The sequence below is a fragment of the Equus asinus genome, chromosome 2 (assembly GCF_041296235.1).
Source record: "Equus asinus isolate D_3611 breed Donkey chromosome 2, EquAss-T2T_v2, whole genome shotgun sequence".
Taxonomy (NCBI): domain Eukaryota; kingdom Metazoa; phylum Chordata; class Mammalia; order Perissodactyla; family Equidae; genus Equus; species Equus asinus.
The window spans coordinates 82557235-82570973 of record NC_091791.1 but is presented as its reverse complement, the minus strand read 5'-3'; the positions used below and the strand labels follow the sequence as shown (position 1 = coordinate 82570973).

The 13739-nt window shown below is 34.3% G+C and overlaps 1 protein-coding gene across 7 annotated transcripts in view; it reads right to left on the bottom strand.

Moving 5' to 3' along the window:
* Positions 1 to 13739, bottom strand: part of ARID4B (AT-rich interaction domain 4B) — a 148716-nt gene that overhangs the window by 59870 nt on the left and 75107 nt on the right. For all 7 annotated transcript variants that reach the window (XR_011496252.1, XM_014846555.3, XM_070492328.1 and 4 more), the window contains exons 7-8: positions 10711 to 10802; positions 1832 to 1970 (exon numbers count right to left, since the gene is read on the bottom strand). Coding sequence is in view for 6 of the 7 variants with exons in the window: in XM_014846555.3 (XP_014702041.2) it covers positions 1832 to 1970; positions 10711 to 10802 (231 nt within the window). In the remaining variant the exon portion in view is untranslated. The remainder of the gene's footprint in view (positions 1 to 1831; positions 1971 to 10710; positions 10803 to 13739) is intronic.

The following is a 13739-nucleotide window of genomic DNA, read 5'->3' as shown; positions in this document are numbered from 1 at the left end:
AGGAACCACAATCCATATTTTACTCCGTTTACCCATATATGTTATTTTCTTGGTCCCCAAGGCATTTCAATTTGTTATCTCTGCAACCAATACCATAAAAGGGGATGAGATCATGCTAAAAAGAATATAGAGTAATATATTCTGAACCTTGAACAACAACATTTAAAGCTTGGTAAGAGTAATAGTGAAAGAAATTGAAAAGGAGGACTGCCTGAGACATGGAAGCTAAGACTTCCTGCTCTTAAAATGAAGGTAACTACCATGTATTTTTCAGTCTCAATTAGAATTAAATGAGACTACTTAGGGTAACAGCTTTAGCACTGTGCCTGGACAGGGTAAATGCTCAATACATGGTGACTATTTATAGTTCCTAGGAGTACGCAATTGTTTTTTAACATAATGTAACCAAAACACTTGTAAAATGTACTCAATTTATAAAAACTAATTTTAAAAATAGAAAAAAATATTTTTTATGTGATTATGTCAAGATTGTTCAATTGAGAACACAATTCCACACTCCAGTTGACAAAAATTATCCATCACTGTCCAAAAGATCTCAATTTTGGGGGGGAGGATAACATAGATCAATAATTCAACGATTTTTAAAATAATAATGAAATAGTTGACTAAGCAGTTGACTGATTTTTCAATGTCATAAATCATTAAATATCATTCTCATCATTAAGGAAACTAGAAATTATGGTGACAGGATCTTAAATTAATACTGAAAATCCTAACAGTGAAAATTTTAACGTTCCTGTCGTTTTAGAAAAAGACACACAAATCTGTTTTTTAAAATATGTTTTCAAAAGAAATTCTTACAAAGAATCTTAGTACTTTAGGAAAAAAGAAATGATCACATACACTGACAAGTTTTCAGCTTACTATTAATCCAAAGCTTGACAAGTTACTTAACCCTTCTAATAACCAGCTCCCTTATCTCTAAATAAAGATAAATAATAATACCTCATAATTCTTACAAAGGTCTTAGCACAATTCTTGTACATAATAAGCATACAATAAATGTTGGATGAATAGATGGATACATGCAGAGGTACAAAGGTATCATAAAATATTTATATTTATTTGGGGCCAGCCCTGTGGCCAAGTGGTTTGCATGCTCCACTGCGCTGGCTCAAGGTTTTGCCAGTTCAGATCCTGGGTTTGGACATGGCACCGCTCACTGAGCCATGCTGGGGCGGCGTCCCACATGTCACAACTAGAAGGACTCACAACTAAAAATACACAACTATGTACTGGGGAGCTTTGGGGAAAAACAGGAAAAATAAAATCTTAAAAAATATATAGAGAGATATTTGTATTTATTAAAACAAATAATTGCCCCCATTAGCTTTAATTACAATTTTAAGAGCTGACATTTATTGGGCACTCATTTTGTGCAAAACACCGACCTAAGCACTCCAAATAAAGAATACAAAATATACTCACTGAAAGAGATGACAAATAGACATTATTTGTAGTTAACAGCAGAAAAGAAAGGTTCTGTTGTTCTTTTGTAGTCTTTTGCATGGTGGACTTAGGAGTTTCAAAAGTTTGCATTATGAATTTTCTACCCAAAATAGAGAGAATAGTATAAAGAACTCCCATATACCTAGCCTCTTAAATAATCATGATTTTGCCTTTCTTAGATGACTTCAAGAGTTCTTTGTACTCAAAGACAATTTTGAAAGCAAGCTTTGTGTGAACTAAATCATGCTAAAATCACTTCCCCGTTTTGTACCTATAAAAAAACACTCGTAAGAAAATCAGCTGTTTTCTTCACAAACTTATATAGTTGAAAATTAAATTCTTTTATACAGAAATTACTCACCAATGCAGGAAACCACAGTGCTTTCTTTTTATCCAAACTAACGTAATCTACACATACAACTTTTCCTAGTAGCTCATCAATCTGTTTCCTATCATCCTCATCTTCATCACTGGAGGATGAAGACGACTCTTCCTCTGGGCTGGAGAAAGAAAAAAATAAAGACATTTCTATTTATCTTCACCAGGAATAAGAATACCAAATTGATGAATAACAGGTATTCTAGAAATCTTATCCTATTTCCTAAAGCCTACAGAATGGCTGATTCAAATTTTTAAATAGTTTTCTAAATTTCTCAACAATAACAAAAGAGTTATCATTCGAGGAAGGCACATCATTTTCCTAGAAATCTACTGGGTTTATTTAGTGCTATTTGAAAATATTAAGGGGAAGATCAGAACAGAATAACAACACTGGGCCCCAAATTCTCAAAAAGCTGAAGGCCCCATATTAAACATCCCAGTACTACACTAAAATATACTAGGATCCTACTCTCAGATTAAAGGAGTCCTAGAGATAGTAATTTTACATTCCCAGCACAAAGCTAATTTTAAAAAGGGGAGGCAGATCTTCATTAACTGGGGGTCAGGGTGGGGACAGGACACAATCTGGTAAGAGATCACCATTGCTATCCTTAACATCAAATATATACAAACTTTAAAAGTATTCAGAAAATTCAAACCACAATATGGTTTTCTTTGTATTATGTTAAAAATTCATTGCAACTATATTATGTATTGAACTAGTAAATTAGAAAGATGTTAACTATCAGGAAAAGGAGGAACTATCTAAGAGCATCCAATCGATGTTAAAGCATAATATAAAGTAAAACTAAAAAGAAAGAAAAACAAAACAAAAAATGATTCTCCTCTGAATCTGGTTGCAAGAAAACTCATCACCAGTGCTAAAGAAAATAAAGATTCTGACAACTGACTACTCAAAATGCCTGGAATAAGTAGACAATAAGAAATACTGAATAAACTGCAATGCATGTTCTTGTTATAAAACAAAACAAAATAAGAGTGGGCCAGCCCCAGTGGCCTAGTGATTAAATTCAGTGTGCTCCATTTCAGCAGCCTGGGTTCAGCTCCTGGGCATAAACCTACATCATTTTGTTAGTAGCCATGCTGTGCTGATGGCCCATATAATAAAAAATAGAGGAAGACTAGCACAGATGTTAGCTCAGGGCAAATCTTGCTCAGCAAAACAAACAAAAAAACAAAAAACACAGAATAATGGCAAATACTGATTACCTACAAGAATGAAAACATTTTTGAGATAGTTGGCAACGACCAAGTTCACTAACAAAAAATGTAAATCGACAGATTATTTTAAAACTTTAAACATGATTTATCTATTTGGTTGATTTGGACAAATCCAGTATGTAGCCATGTGTTGCTTAACAACAGGGATACCTTCTGAGAAATGTGTTGTGATTTAGTCCTTGTGTGAACATCACAGAGTGCACTTACACAAACCTAGATGGTACAGCCTACTCACACCCAGCCTATACGGTACTAATCTTATGGCACCACTGTTTTATACGTATGTGGTCCATCGTTGATGGAAATGTCATTATACGGCACATACCTGTATTCTAAATTTGTCTTTGATGCCTTTCCAAAGGATGACAATACAAATTTCACTCCTTTTTCACTTCTACATATTTATATATTCCAATATACAGGAAGCAAAAACTATTATAATAATATTAAACATTTTAGTGTGATATGGGGAATATCAAAATATCAAAGTTTGCTACTGAGTAGAACTACTGTACCTCAAATGGCACTTAAAGCAGTTTAATTCCTACTTAGAAAGTAGGTTAATATGTAGTAGGAAAAACCAACATACCTTCACATAAAGCTTTACATATAGGCATATAGCTTGGCATAATAATAACAGACTTCATAAACCTGATTCTACTTGATTAGAAGAGCTCTTCTAGGGCAATGACTTTTATCTCTCCACTTTCTAATGATTCTACAGCACAACAAACCTTAAAACCATAATTAGTGCTTTTTCAAAGGAGTCACAGAAAACTTATTCATCTAGGGTTTTATGAACGCCCTTTATGTCATTATCATTAGCAAGAGAGAAAGTCACAATCTCACAGATAACATATACAAATCTGTAAAACACAGAAAGAGAAAACTAGGCATAATTTGGCTAAAAAACTCATCTGCATCTTTATAAAAGTTCTGATTTCTTTCTTAAGTGTGAAAAGTTCAGACACCAGAAAGTTATACATGTATATTAAAAAACTGATTGGCTACATAAAACCCCTATCTATCTTATCTATTAAATGTCTAGGACCACTCTAACACCATTCCCTGCTTATGAACTAGATTCCCTTCCCCGCCTCACCTTCCGAAGACTTTGTTTCAGCAATACTTGCTTCTTCTGTATCAATTTTCTGCCTCTACCAGATTGAATACCATCAGTATATTGTTATTTCCATCAATATGCTGTTATTTCTCCCTACTCTCTTAAGAAAAAAATCCCCTGACCTCACTTTCTCCACCAGCTACTACTACCTCATTTCTCTACTCCCTTTTGCAGCAAAACAGCCTAGAATGCTCTATCCCCAGACATTTAGAAACTCTTTCACCTCCTCTAAGTTTCTGTTCACATGTCTCCTCACTAGGTTATCCTGACCACTGTATTCAAATTTACAACCTGCTCACCCCAATCTCCCCTCACCTTACTCTTATTATTTTCACAGCACTTACAAATCTATCATACTATACAATTTACTTATTTTTTACATTTATTCTTTATTGTCCACCTCCCCCTATATGAAATAATGTAAGTTCTAATAGCAGAGATTATATAAATGCCTGCTTTGTTCACTGATATATCCCAAGTACCTGAACAGTGCTTGGCACAGCATAGATGCTCAATAAATATTTGTTGACTAAATAAATGAACCAAATAGATTTCTTTCTTTCTACTGTGGTACTTCTGATTTTATTTCTCCTGAAATCACAAAATGTATACAATCAGTCTAATGTATACAATCAATATAAACCACATCATTATACCCAAGGCTCCTTTAACTTTTCCTTTCAGAGAAGTTTAGCTAGGAAATTGTTTACACAAGTACCCAATAAACTGTTAAACTAAAATAAATGAGCATCAAAAATATTTTAAAGGAGCAAAGATAGAGCAAGCAGAGAACCTGCTTGGTTTTTATTCCCCTCTGACATTGTTGCTTCTTTAGTAGTACGGTATTTGTTTATAGAGTCACAGCAAAATAACACACTGCCTCTGTGAAATAAGACCTGATGATGCCACCGGAAACAAAGCTAATAACATGGAAATGTTTTCCACAATAGACTAACAGCTAATCACTTAAAGCTGATCACACATCATTATTAATTGTAAATTAATTGTAAATCAAGTGAGAAGAACTTTAGACAAGATATGTGCCAAAGAATAACAAATGACGAGATGCAAATAAAAAACTGAGCCAGGAACTTCAGAGGCATTCAATCTTTGAAATTCAATTCTTCTTTCAATGATCCTTACTATTTCAGACAACTAAGTTAGTTTCAAATTCTGTACAGTAAATTAAAAATCTGTATTAGTATTAGGAAGACTGACAATGTATAGCCTCTTAGAGATTAAAACATACAGAATATATGGGGGCCGGCCCCCTGGCCGGGTGGTTTAAGTTCCGCATGCTCTGCTTCAGCAGCCAGGGTTCGTGGGTTCAGATCCCGGGCGCAGACCTTCTCCACTCATCAGCCATACTGTGGAGGCACCCCATATACAAAAAACAGAGGAAGACTGGCACAGATGTTAGCTCAGGGCTAGTCTTCCTCAAGCAAAAAAAAAAAAAAAAGAAAGAAAAGGAAGATTGCCCAACAGATGTTAGCTCAGGGTAATCCTCCTCACCAAAAAAATTTAAAACATTTTTTAAACATACAGAATATATGAACAGGTACACACTTACCAATAAAAGGGTTTTAATTTTTTCCTCCAATTTAAAGAAATTAGAATCAAATTTTCATAGCAAAATAAAGCAAATAGAAAAAAGATCTTCTGGAATTAGTGACGCTGATTGCACAATTTTGTGAATATACTAAAAATCCCCAAACACTGTACATTTTAAAAGGGTGAATTTTATAGTACATAAATTGTATCTCAATAAAAAATTTTTTTAAAGATCTGCAGACCTGTAAATATGAGATCAAATATGAGACAAATCACTTTATTGGGTAAATCTCAGCACTGTCACTAGATAAAACCTGTACCCATGAATAATTATGCTCTATTCTTTTTCTGAAGGGGAGAAAAATAACAGCAAATAGAAAGCTATCCTACTGCAGTAGCTGCACATAAACTTTTGCTAGATTATTCAACAAAACTTTTGGGCAGCAAAAGGAACACAAATATTTCTATAATTTCAGGCATTCTATTCTCTAGGCAAAATCAAATAAAACCTCCGTACACAACAGGTAAATTATAAGGGCCAAATTGAATTAGGTTACACATTGATCAAAAGGATCAATAACTTGCTTTAAAAAAATTAAGCTAGGGGCTGGCCCCATGGCCGAGTGATTAAGTTTCTGCTCCACTTTAGTGGCCCAGAGTTTCACCAGTTCAGATCCTCGGCACGGACACGGCACCACTCATCAGGCCATGTTGAGGCGGCGTCCCACATGCCACAGCTAGAAGGACCCACAACTAAAATACACAACTATGTACTGGGGGGGATTTGGGGAGATAAAGCAGAAAAAAAAAAAAGAAGATTGGCAACAGTTGTAGCTCAGGTGCCAATCTAAAAACAAATTAAGCTAAAAGATAATCATTAAAAAAGAAAATACTTGAGTATTAGGATTAATTAAAGGTAGAATATAAATAAAAATTAAAGGAAGATATCAAAAACACCCAATTCTGGAATACCTGGGGGCACATTAATGGCTGTTAAAAGAAAACAAAGGTAGTGATATGCTATTGTAACAGTGGAGTACAGGGAATCCTGGGAAGAGATAATCACAAAAGTAAATTTTAAATGGAAATCAGGGAACCATAATGAAGGCTTTTTTTAGTTGAGTAATAGAAAAGGAAATGAAAGTCAAATAAATGACGTTAAGATCCAGGTCCAAGACTTTCTTGTAGAAAATGACTCTGAAGAAAGGGGAAAGAACTTTGAGGAAGTGTAATTAAGGAGATGGGCATTTCACTGTGGTACTTGCCTATCGTGCTTACAGACCAAGGCTTAGATTGCTAAGGAAGAATAATGTCTCTTGACAGTGAGAATGACCGCAGTAAGTGAGGGGGAAGGAACAGCATGCAAAACAAGAATACAGATGAGCTGGCTTTCATTTCCTACACTAGTAATTCTCAACCTTTTGTCTGCCTTCATACTTTGCACATGTACAACACAATCCCAACAGCAAATCTTTCATTACACAGATAGATTCTCAACAGGAAAATCACTAACTTAGAATGTTTGCTAGAGTCTTTAGAAAGCAAAGATCAACTTAGCTGAGTGACAACTGCATATTTTATTCTCATATGCAAGAAAAGGAGTCCTCAACCAAGAAACATAACAGACCTTTTCTTTTCTTTTTTTTTTGCTGAGGAAGATTAGCCCTGAGCCAACATCAGCACCAATCTTCCTTCACTTTATATGTGGGTCACCTACCACAGCATGGCTGACAAGTGGTGTAGGTCTGTGCCCAGAATCCAAACCTGCAAATCCGGGCCACTGAATTAGAGCACACTAAACTCAACCATTAAGCCATGGGGCCAGCCCTCAGACTTTTTAATAGATACAGTTTTTGGTCACTTTTGTAGATCAATCCATGTGGTATTTTATAAATTACTTTATTTTAAACTTATTTTTACACTTCTGGATGACAATTGTAGGAAGGTAAACTATGTCTAAATATTAGACACAATTTTTTCAAAATTAAAAAAAATTTTTGATAGATTCAAAAACTGTTTTTTCTACAGTATGTAAATAATATAAAATATATGTAATTTTTCTTTTTGCTGAGGAAGATTAGCCCTGAGCTAACATCTGTGGCCATCTTCCTCTACTTTATATGTGGGACGCCTGCCACAGCATGGCTTGATAAGCAGTGCATTGGTCCATGCCCAGGATCCAAATTGGCAAATCCCAGGCCCCTGAAGTGGAGCACATGAACTTAACTGCTACACCACTGGGCTAGCCCCTGGAAATGTTGTTTTTAAAAATTCAAATAATACAGCCAAAAAGAGTTCTACCCATCAAACATAACATAAACACTAGGAAGCACATATAAACACTCACATATAAACACATTTTTATATATAAATAAAATGGTGTTTCATACTGGTATGAAATCAATACATGATGATGATTATCTAGTGCTTACTACATAAACACGTTAACAATATGAATTCATTTAATCTTTGCAACAACTCTAAGAGATAGTTAATACTATTATCTCAATTTTACAGACGGGAAAATTGAGGCATGAAAAGACTAAGTAACCTCCCCAGGTCACAAAGCAAGGAAGTGGCAGAGGGAGGGTTCACACCCACGCCATCTGGCTCCAGTTCACACATCAAACAACTAAGCTACTCTGCCACTCTCAAACGCTAGAGAAGTGAAAATCTTTGCTAATGAAATAATTTTACATTAAATACAACTCCTCTCACTGACCTGACATCATCAATCAGTGAATTAAGAGTTGACTGCAGAATCACAGGAAGATTCTAATGATCAAATAATGGTCGATAAAATTTTAATTCACAACTAAAGTCATTAATTTTCAAAGGGATATCAAAAGATTTAATTTATAAGTGCTTCAAGTGAATATTTTACAGCAACATAATAGCCCTTCAGAAAAACTGAAAACATTATTAGATCACAATAACAGCTAATAATCACACCAGGACTCCATTCTAATAATGCCATCGTACATTTTTCATTTATTTTTCTTTCTGGCTAGAACACTCAATTTTTAAATGACATACACAGAAGAGTAAAGAATAGTTACAACCTGAGTATCCTAAAAATAATCAAGTCACCAGCAAGCTAAATCACAAGTGAAAGAAATTATTCACCTAGTAATTAAGAAAAACATTCTCTAAAAGATTCAGAGAGAAAAAAATGCATGACCTAAATCACAATTATAGTAGAAAAATAAGTAATATTAAATATTTTTTCAATGCAAGGATTAGTTTTTTAACTTCCTCCCTCAAATGCATCTTTATTTACTGTTAAAACTAATTTGGAAACCAACTGAAGTACTCTATCTAAACAAAAAAAGAGTCAATCAACTGAATAAGAAAAGGCCTGTGGAGCACAGATGAGTTTAAGTCCTGGTCCTTTCCTTCCTGTGTTCTGTCTCTGCGGCCAATTTCTTGTTGGGATAAAAACAATACCTACCTTCGTGGGTTTGCTGTAAGGTTGAAATATGTAAAATAAGAAATAGCGTTAACCAATTTCTATCTCCACAGCTCAGCCAGAATTAGATTTAATACCTGATTCTACATATTGAATGAAGGCATTCACTTACACTAAAGTTTTCAATAATTCAACTAATATTTATTTTTAATAGCTACTCTGATAATATTTGGGCTTAGGCACATTAAAATTATCAAAATTTTATCCAAGTAAAATATTCAAAATCGTTTTTAAAATAACCTCCAATAGAATAAACTAGAAACTATATTCTCCCGTCTCATCCCTTCCAACTTCCTTCTGCTCCAGGGAAGCCGAACTCTTTCTGTTTCTCTGACAGTTACTACCTCGTCTCTAAATAATATTATAGCAGCATTTATTTATACATTTTAGGCATTATTCTATTGCCTTCCCACTGTTACAAGGACTTGACTTTTACATTTAAGCCACCTCCCCAGCCTCCATCCTGTGAACATAGTTTTCCTTTCTCATATAATTTGGGGGGGTGGGGGAGTTACTAAATACTTTTGCTATTTGTTTCCCTACTTGTCATCACATCTTTAACTTCCCCACAATGTTCCATTATATTAGGTAATCAAGTCCTCCTTTTTAACAGACTTCCATTCCTTCATTCTGCATTCTACTGCCTACTCACACCTAGCGTTACTATTGAGAAGTCTGATGCCATTCTGCCTCTCAATCCTTCGCAATAAATATTTTTTCTTTCTTGAACTGTTTGAAGATTGTTTCTTTATCTCTGATGACCTGAAATTTCACAAGCCCTTGACCTTGTGATACTTTTTAATTTAGAGCCTTTTAGAGCTTAGGCACATTTCACCGAAAGTAATTTGTTAAAATATATAGGATATGTGTCACAACTGCAAGAAGACATAAAAATAAGTAAGATAGTTTCTGCTGTCAGGGAAATTAAAAGGATTAGGAAGGGAAAACAAAACACTACAATGGTAACAGGTGAAATATTGTCTATGATGTTAGATAAATGCAAAGAATTTAGAGGGTTCAGAGGAGAGAAAAACATGTCTGTTTTCAAGGAAAGAGTGGGGAGACAAAATGGTGTGCATATAAAGGTGGGAGCATTTCTACTGAGAACTGAAGAATGAGTGAGACATTGACAGGGAAGGGGGGCATTTAAGACAGAAAAAACCAGCAAGAATAAAAGCACGGTATCAGGAAAACAAAGGATGTATTCAGGCAATACTGACTAGTTGCATTTTGACTACAGCATCAAGATACATGTAGGGAGAAATGAGAGGTAGATAAACAATGTTAAGGTTGACTGAGCAAGGAGAACTTCAAGCACCCATGCTAAGGAGTCTGAAATTACTATTAGATCTGAAATTATTATTAGATCCAGTTAGTATTTTGCAAATTACAATTTAAAATTAATAACTATTAAAACAATATTAGAAGGAGAAATGAATTCAGGTTCAACTAGCAGTTATGAAAATGGACTTACATATGATTAGATCTTCTTCCTCTATTTGTTTTCTTTCCTATGACTGGAGTGCCAAAATGTTCAGGGTTGGTGAGTGGGAGCTGGTCTAATGTCTGTGGGTAAGAACATAAACCCATCAAAAATTATTACGTTGCAAGTTCTTTTCTCTTTTTAAACCAAATCAGTTTAAGAATATGCTTAGATTTTGAGATTAAAAACTTCCCCCAAGGAAGACTAAAATGCAACTTTCCTAAAGATAGAAAATTCTCAATTCAAAGATATTAGAATAAAGATGAATGAGCCCATTACTGAAAAAGTGAAAAGAAATTTAGCTGATCTCTCTAGATGATTTCATTATCTATTTGAAGGTTGACAGACTTCTAAGTATGATTAAAAGGCAAAACAAAACAAACAGCTCAGCAGAAACACAGATTTGAGAGATAAGACACCTATATCTAAGGACCTAAGTAACTCCTAGATTGGGGTCAATTGCAGCTCAAATTTTTCGTTGTACACAGGGAATCATAGCACATAAAACAGAATTCTTAATAAGCAACAGAAACAAAACTAATTATCAGGATAAGCATCAAGTGCTTGAAAAAAGGCTTCAGATAGGCTATATTACTACTTTGGAAACATTTTCTGCAATAAACCTCTTTTAAAGAAAACGTAAAATTTAGTTTTTCTATATTTAATATTTTACTTTGATTTTCCCTTCCTTTTTAATCTGCAGTATCCAACATTGTGCTTGGTATGAAGATAATAATCAATAAATGAACATTCTTTTTCTTGTAATCAACTGTCAGTTCATGTCAATCCCTTCGTCCCTCACCTCATCCAAAAATAATGATTTCTAGGCAAGGAAATGGTTGATGCTTAAAAGCAGAATGAAGAAAAATGGATTTGGGAATGATTCTCTTTACTTCTCAATATCAGACACCTCTTAGATTTTTTTCTTGCTATTATTTCCCGAAAAGGTTTACATATCTAAAAAGTTAACATATCAAAAATACTATTTCAACTAGCATGATTCTCGGAATATCAATTTTGATAATATTCCTACTACTTCTGCATTTTAAAGATTTTATTCCTTTCATCCCTTTGATAATACCTCTGCTATTACAGATAATTTCATAAACACCAGGGGAACTAAAGATCCCAGGAAAACTGTCAGGATGGAAGCAAGGGTGAGGAACTACTTAGGACAAAGACTTCTTGAAGTTACAAATCAGGGTGTCATATGAAAGGGTGTCCATCAACTTAGATCTAAAGATCAGATAGCTAAATACAAACTAATGCTAATATTTAAAAGAAAATTTTTAACTTTTAATTTTAAAACTGAGATAATTTTGTTGAAACAATGATGAACTAAAATGTGAAAAGGGATGCAAATTAACAATCTATTTTGCATAATTTGTTAGACTAAATATAAATGCATTTAAGGTACATAGATATATGTATGCAACAACAAAGAATATGGTATAGAAAAAAGATACTAGCCATAAAGTATTAAATGAAGATTGATTCCTTCAAAACACAGATAAAAATCATAACTTTTGTAGGGCAAAAAAACTAATTTTTCAAACTTAGTTTGTAAGTCGGGCATTTTAAAAATATTATTTGGAGGCAAAAGTTGGCCCAAATACAGTAATCTGCCAAACAGAAACTCTTTAGAAGTCACTTGTCATTAACTCCCAATTATGCTTCCCAGGGGAGAAAATTTCAAGGTACTATACTTGGCAAACAGGGAAAATAATTAATCTGGATTCACTTGCTGTCAAGCTAACAGATGGATTAAATGCCCCTCCTCATTCCTTAAAATTAAGGTTGCTCTCTTGAAAGCAGGAATTTCTACTAAGTACTATGATTTCTATTTTAAGCGTCTGCTAGTCATTTCACTTGTTACAGGAAAAAAAAATATCCAGGATTTCTAAAGAGTTATCTAGGAATCACATATAGAAATTTTCAAATAAACCACAGTTTCTTGCTAGTATGTAACAGAGTTAGATCACTAAGAAGCAATGTCTCTGTCCCTGGCCTCAATCTATGTCCAGGAAAGCAGGAGCACTTTTACTTCAAGTGATAGAAAAGACTGAGGGGAGAGTAGAATTTGTCATCTTATACCTAAAGAGCAAAACCCAGAAATTCCTGGCTATATTAAAGGCTCAAAGAAAATTCCACAGGCCTAGAAGCAACATGCCCTATAGCCCTGTTACCTAAAATGGGCTGCAGGAAATATGGAGCTGGGATTTTATCTAACCTTTCTTTAGAGTTTCAAATTGCATCTAGTAAATGCACAGAGAGAATATCAGCTGATGAAACTACTTTTGGATAATATTCAAATTATGAATGCTCTGTAGAAATATCCAAACACTCTGACAAATGTCAGACAGTGGGCAACATCCTCACTAAGGTAGTTATGGCTAGAAACAGAGATTTCACTGCTGGAATTCAAACTGACGGAAGTGCTATTGTGATCTCTTATCATGTAAATCTTGATTTTAAGTCTCTGTTTAGGTATGTAGCTTATTAATGGAATTAGTGACCCAAAATACTGCCAGTACAATGTGGCTTTTCTCTCAAAGGCCACAGTTACTACTCATAATAACAATATTCTGACTAGTCTTTCAAAAAATTAAAACTGTGTTTTTGAAAACATCAAATAAAGGGAAAGAATATATAGACGGTAGATTAAATAAACTCCTGGCCATGTCTTCACAGAGCTTAACACACTTACAATTTTAAAATATTTTTTGATTGTTTGATTAATGCTTTCTCTCTTCAATAGATCTTAAGTTACTGGAGCATAAGTTCCATGTCTACTTGGCTTACCCTTGTGTCCCTAGTACCTAGCACAGCACCTGGCATATGGGCTGGGGTAAGGAATAATATACCAGTATTCCAATTGCCCTCTAGCAAAACATTAAGTGTAACATGTACAGACACACAGAGTAAAACTGATTTCGTCCTTGAACCTAAGGAGGATACAATGAGCTACTTGCTCATATTGCTTCAGCCTTTACACTACAACTGTCTTAAGAACTATCCCA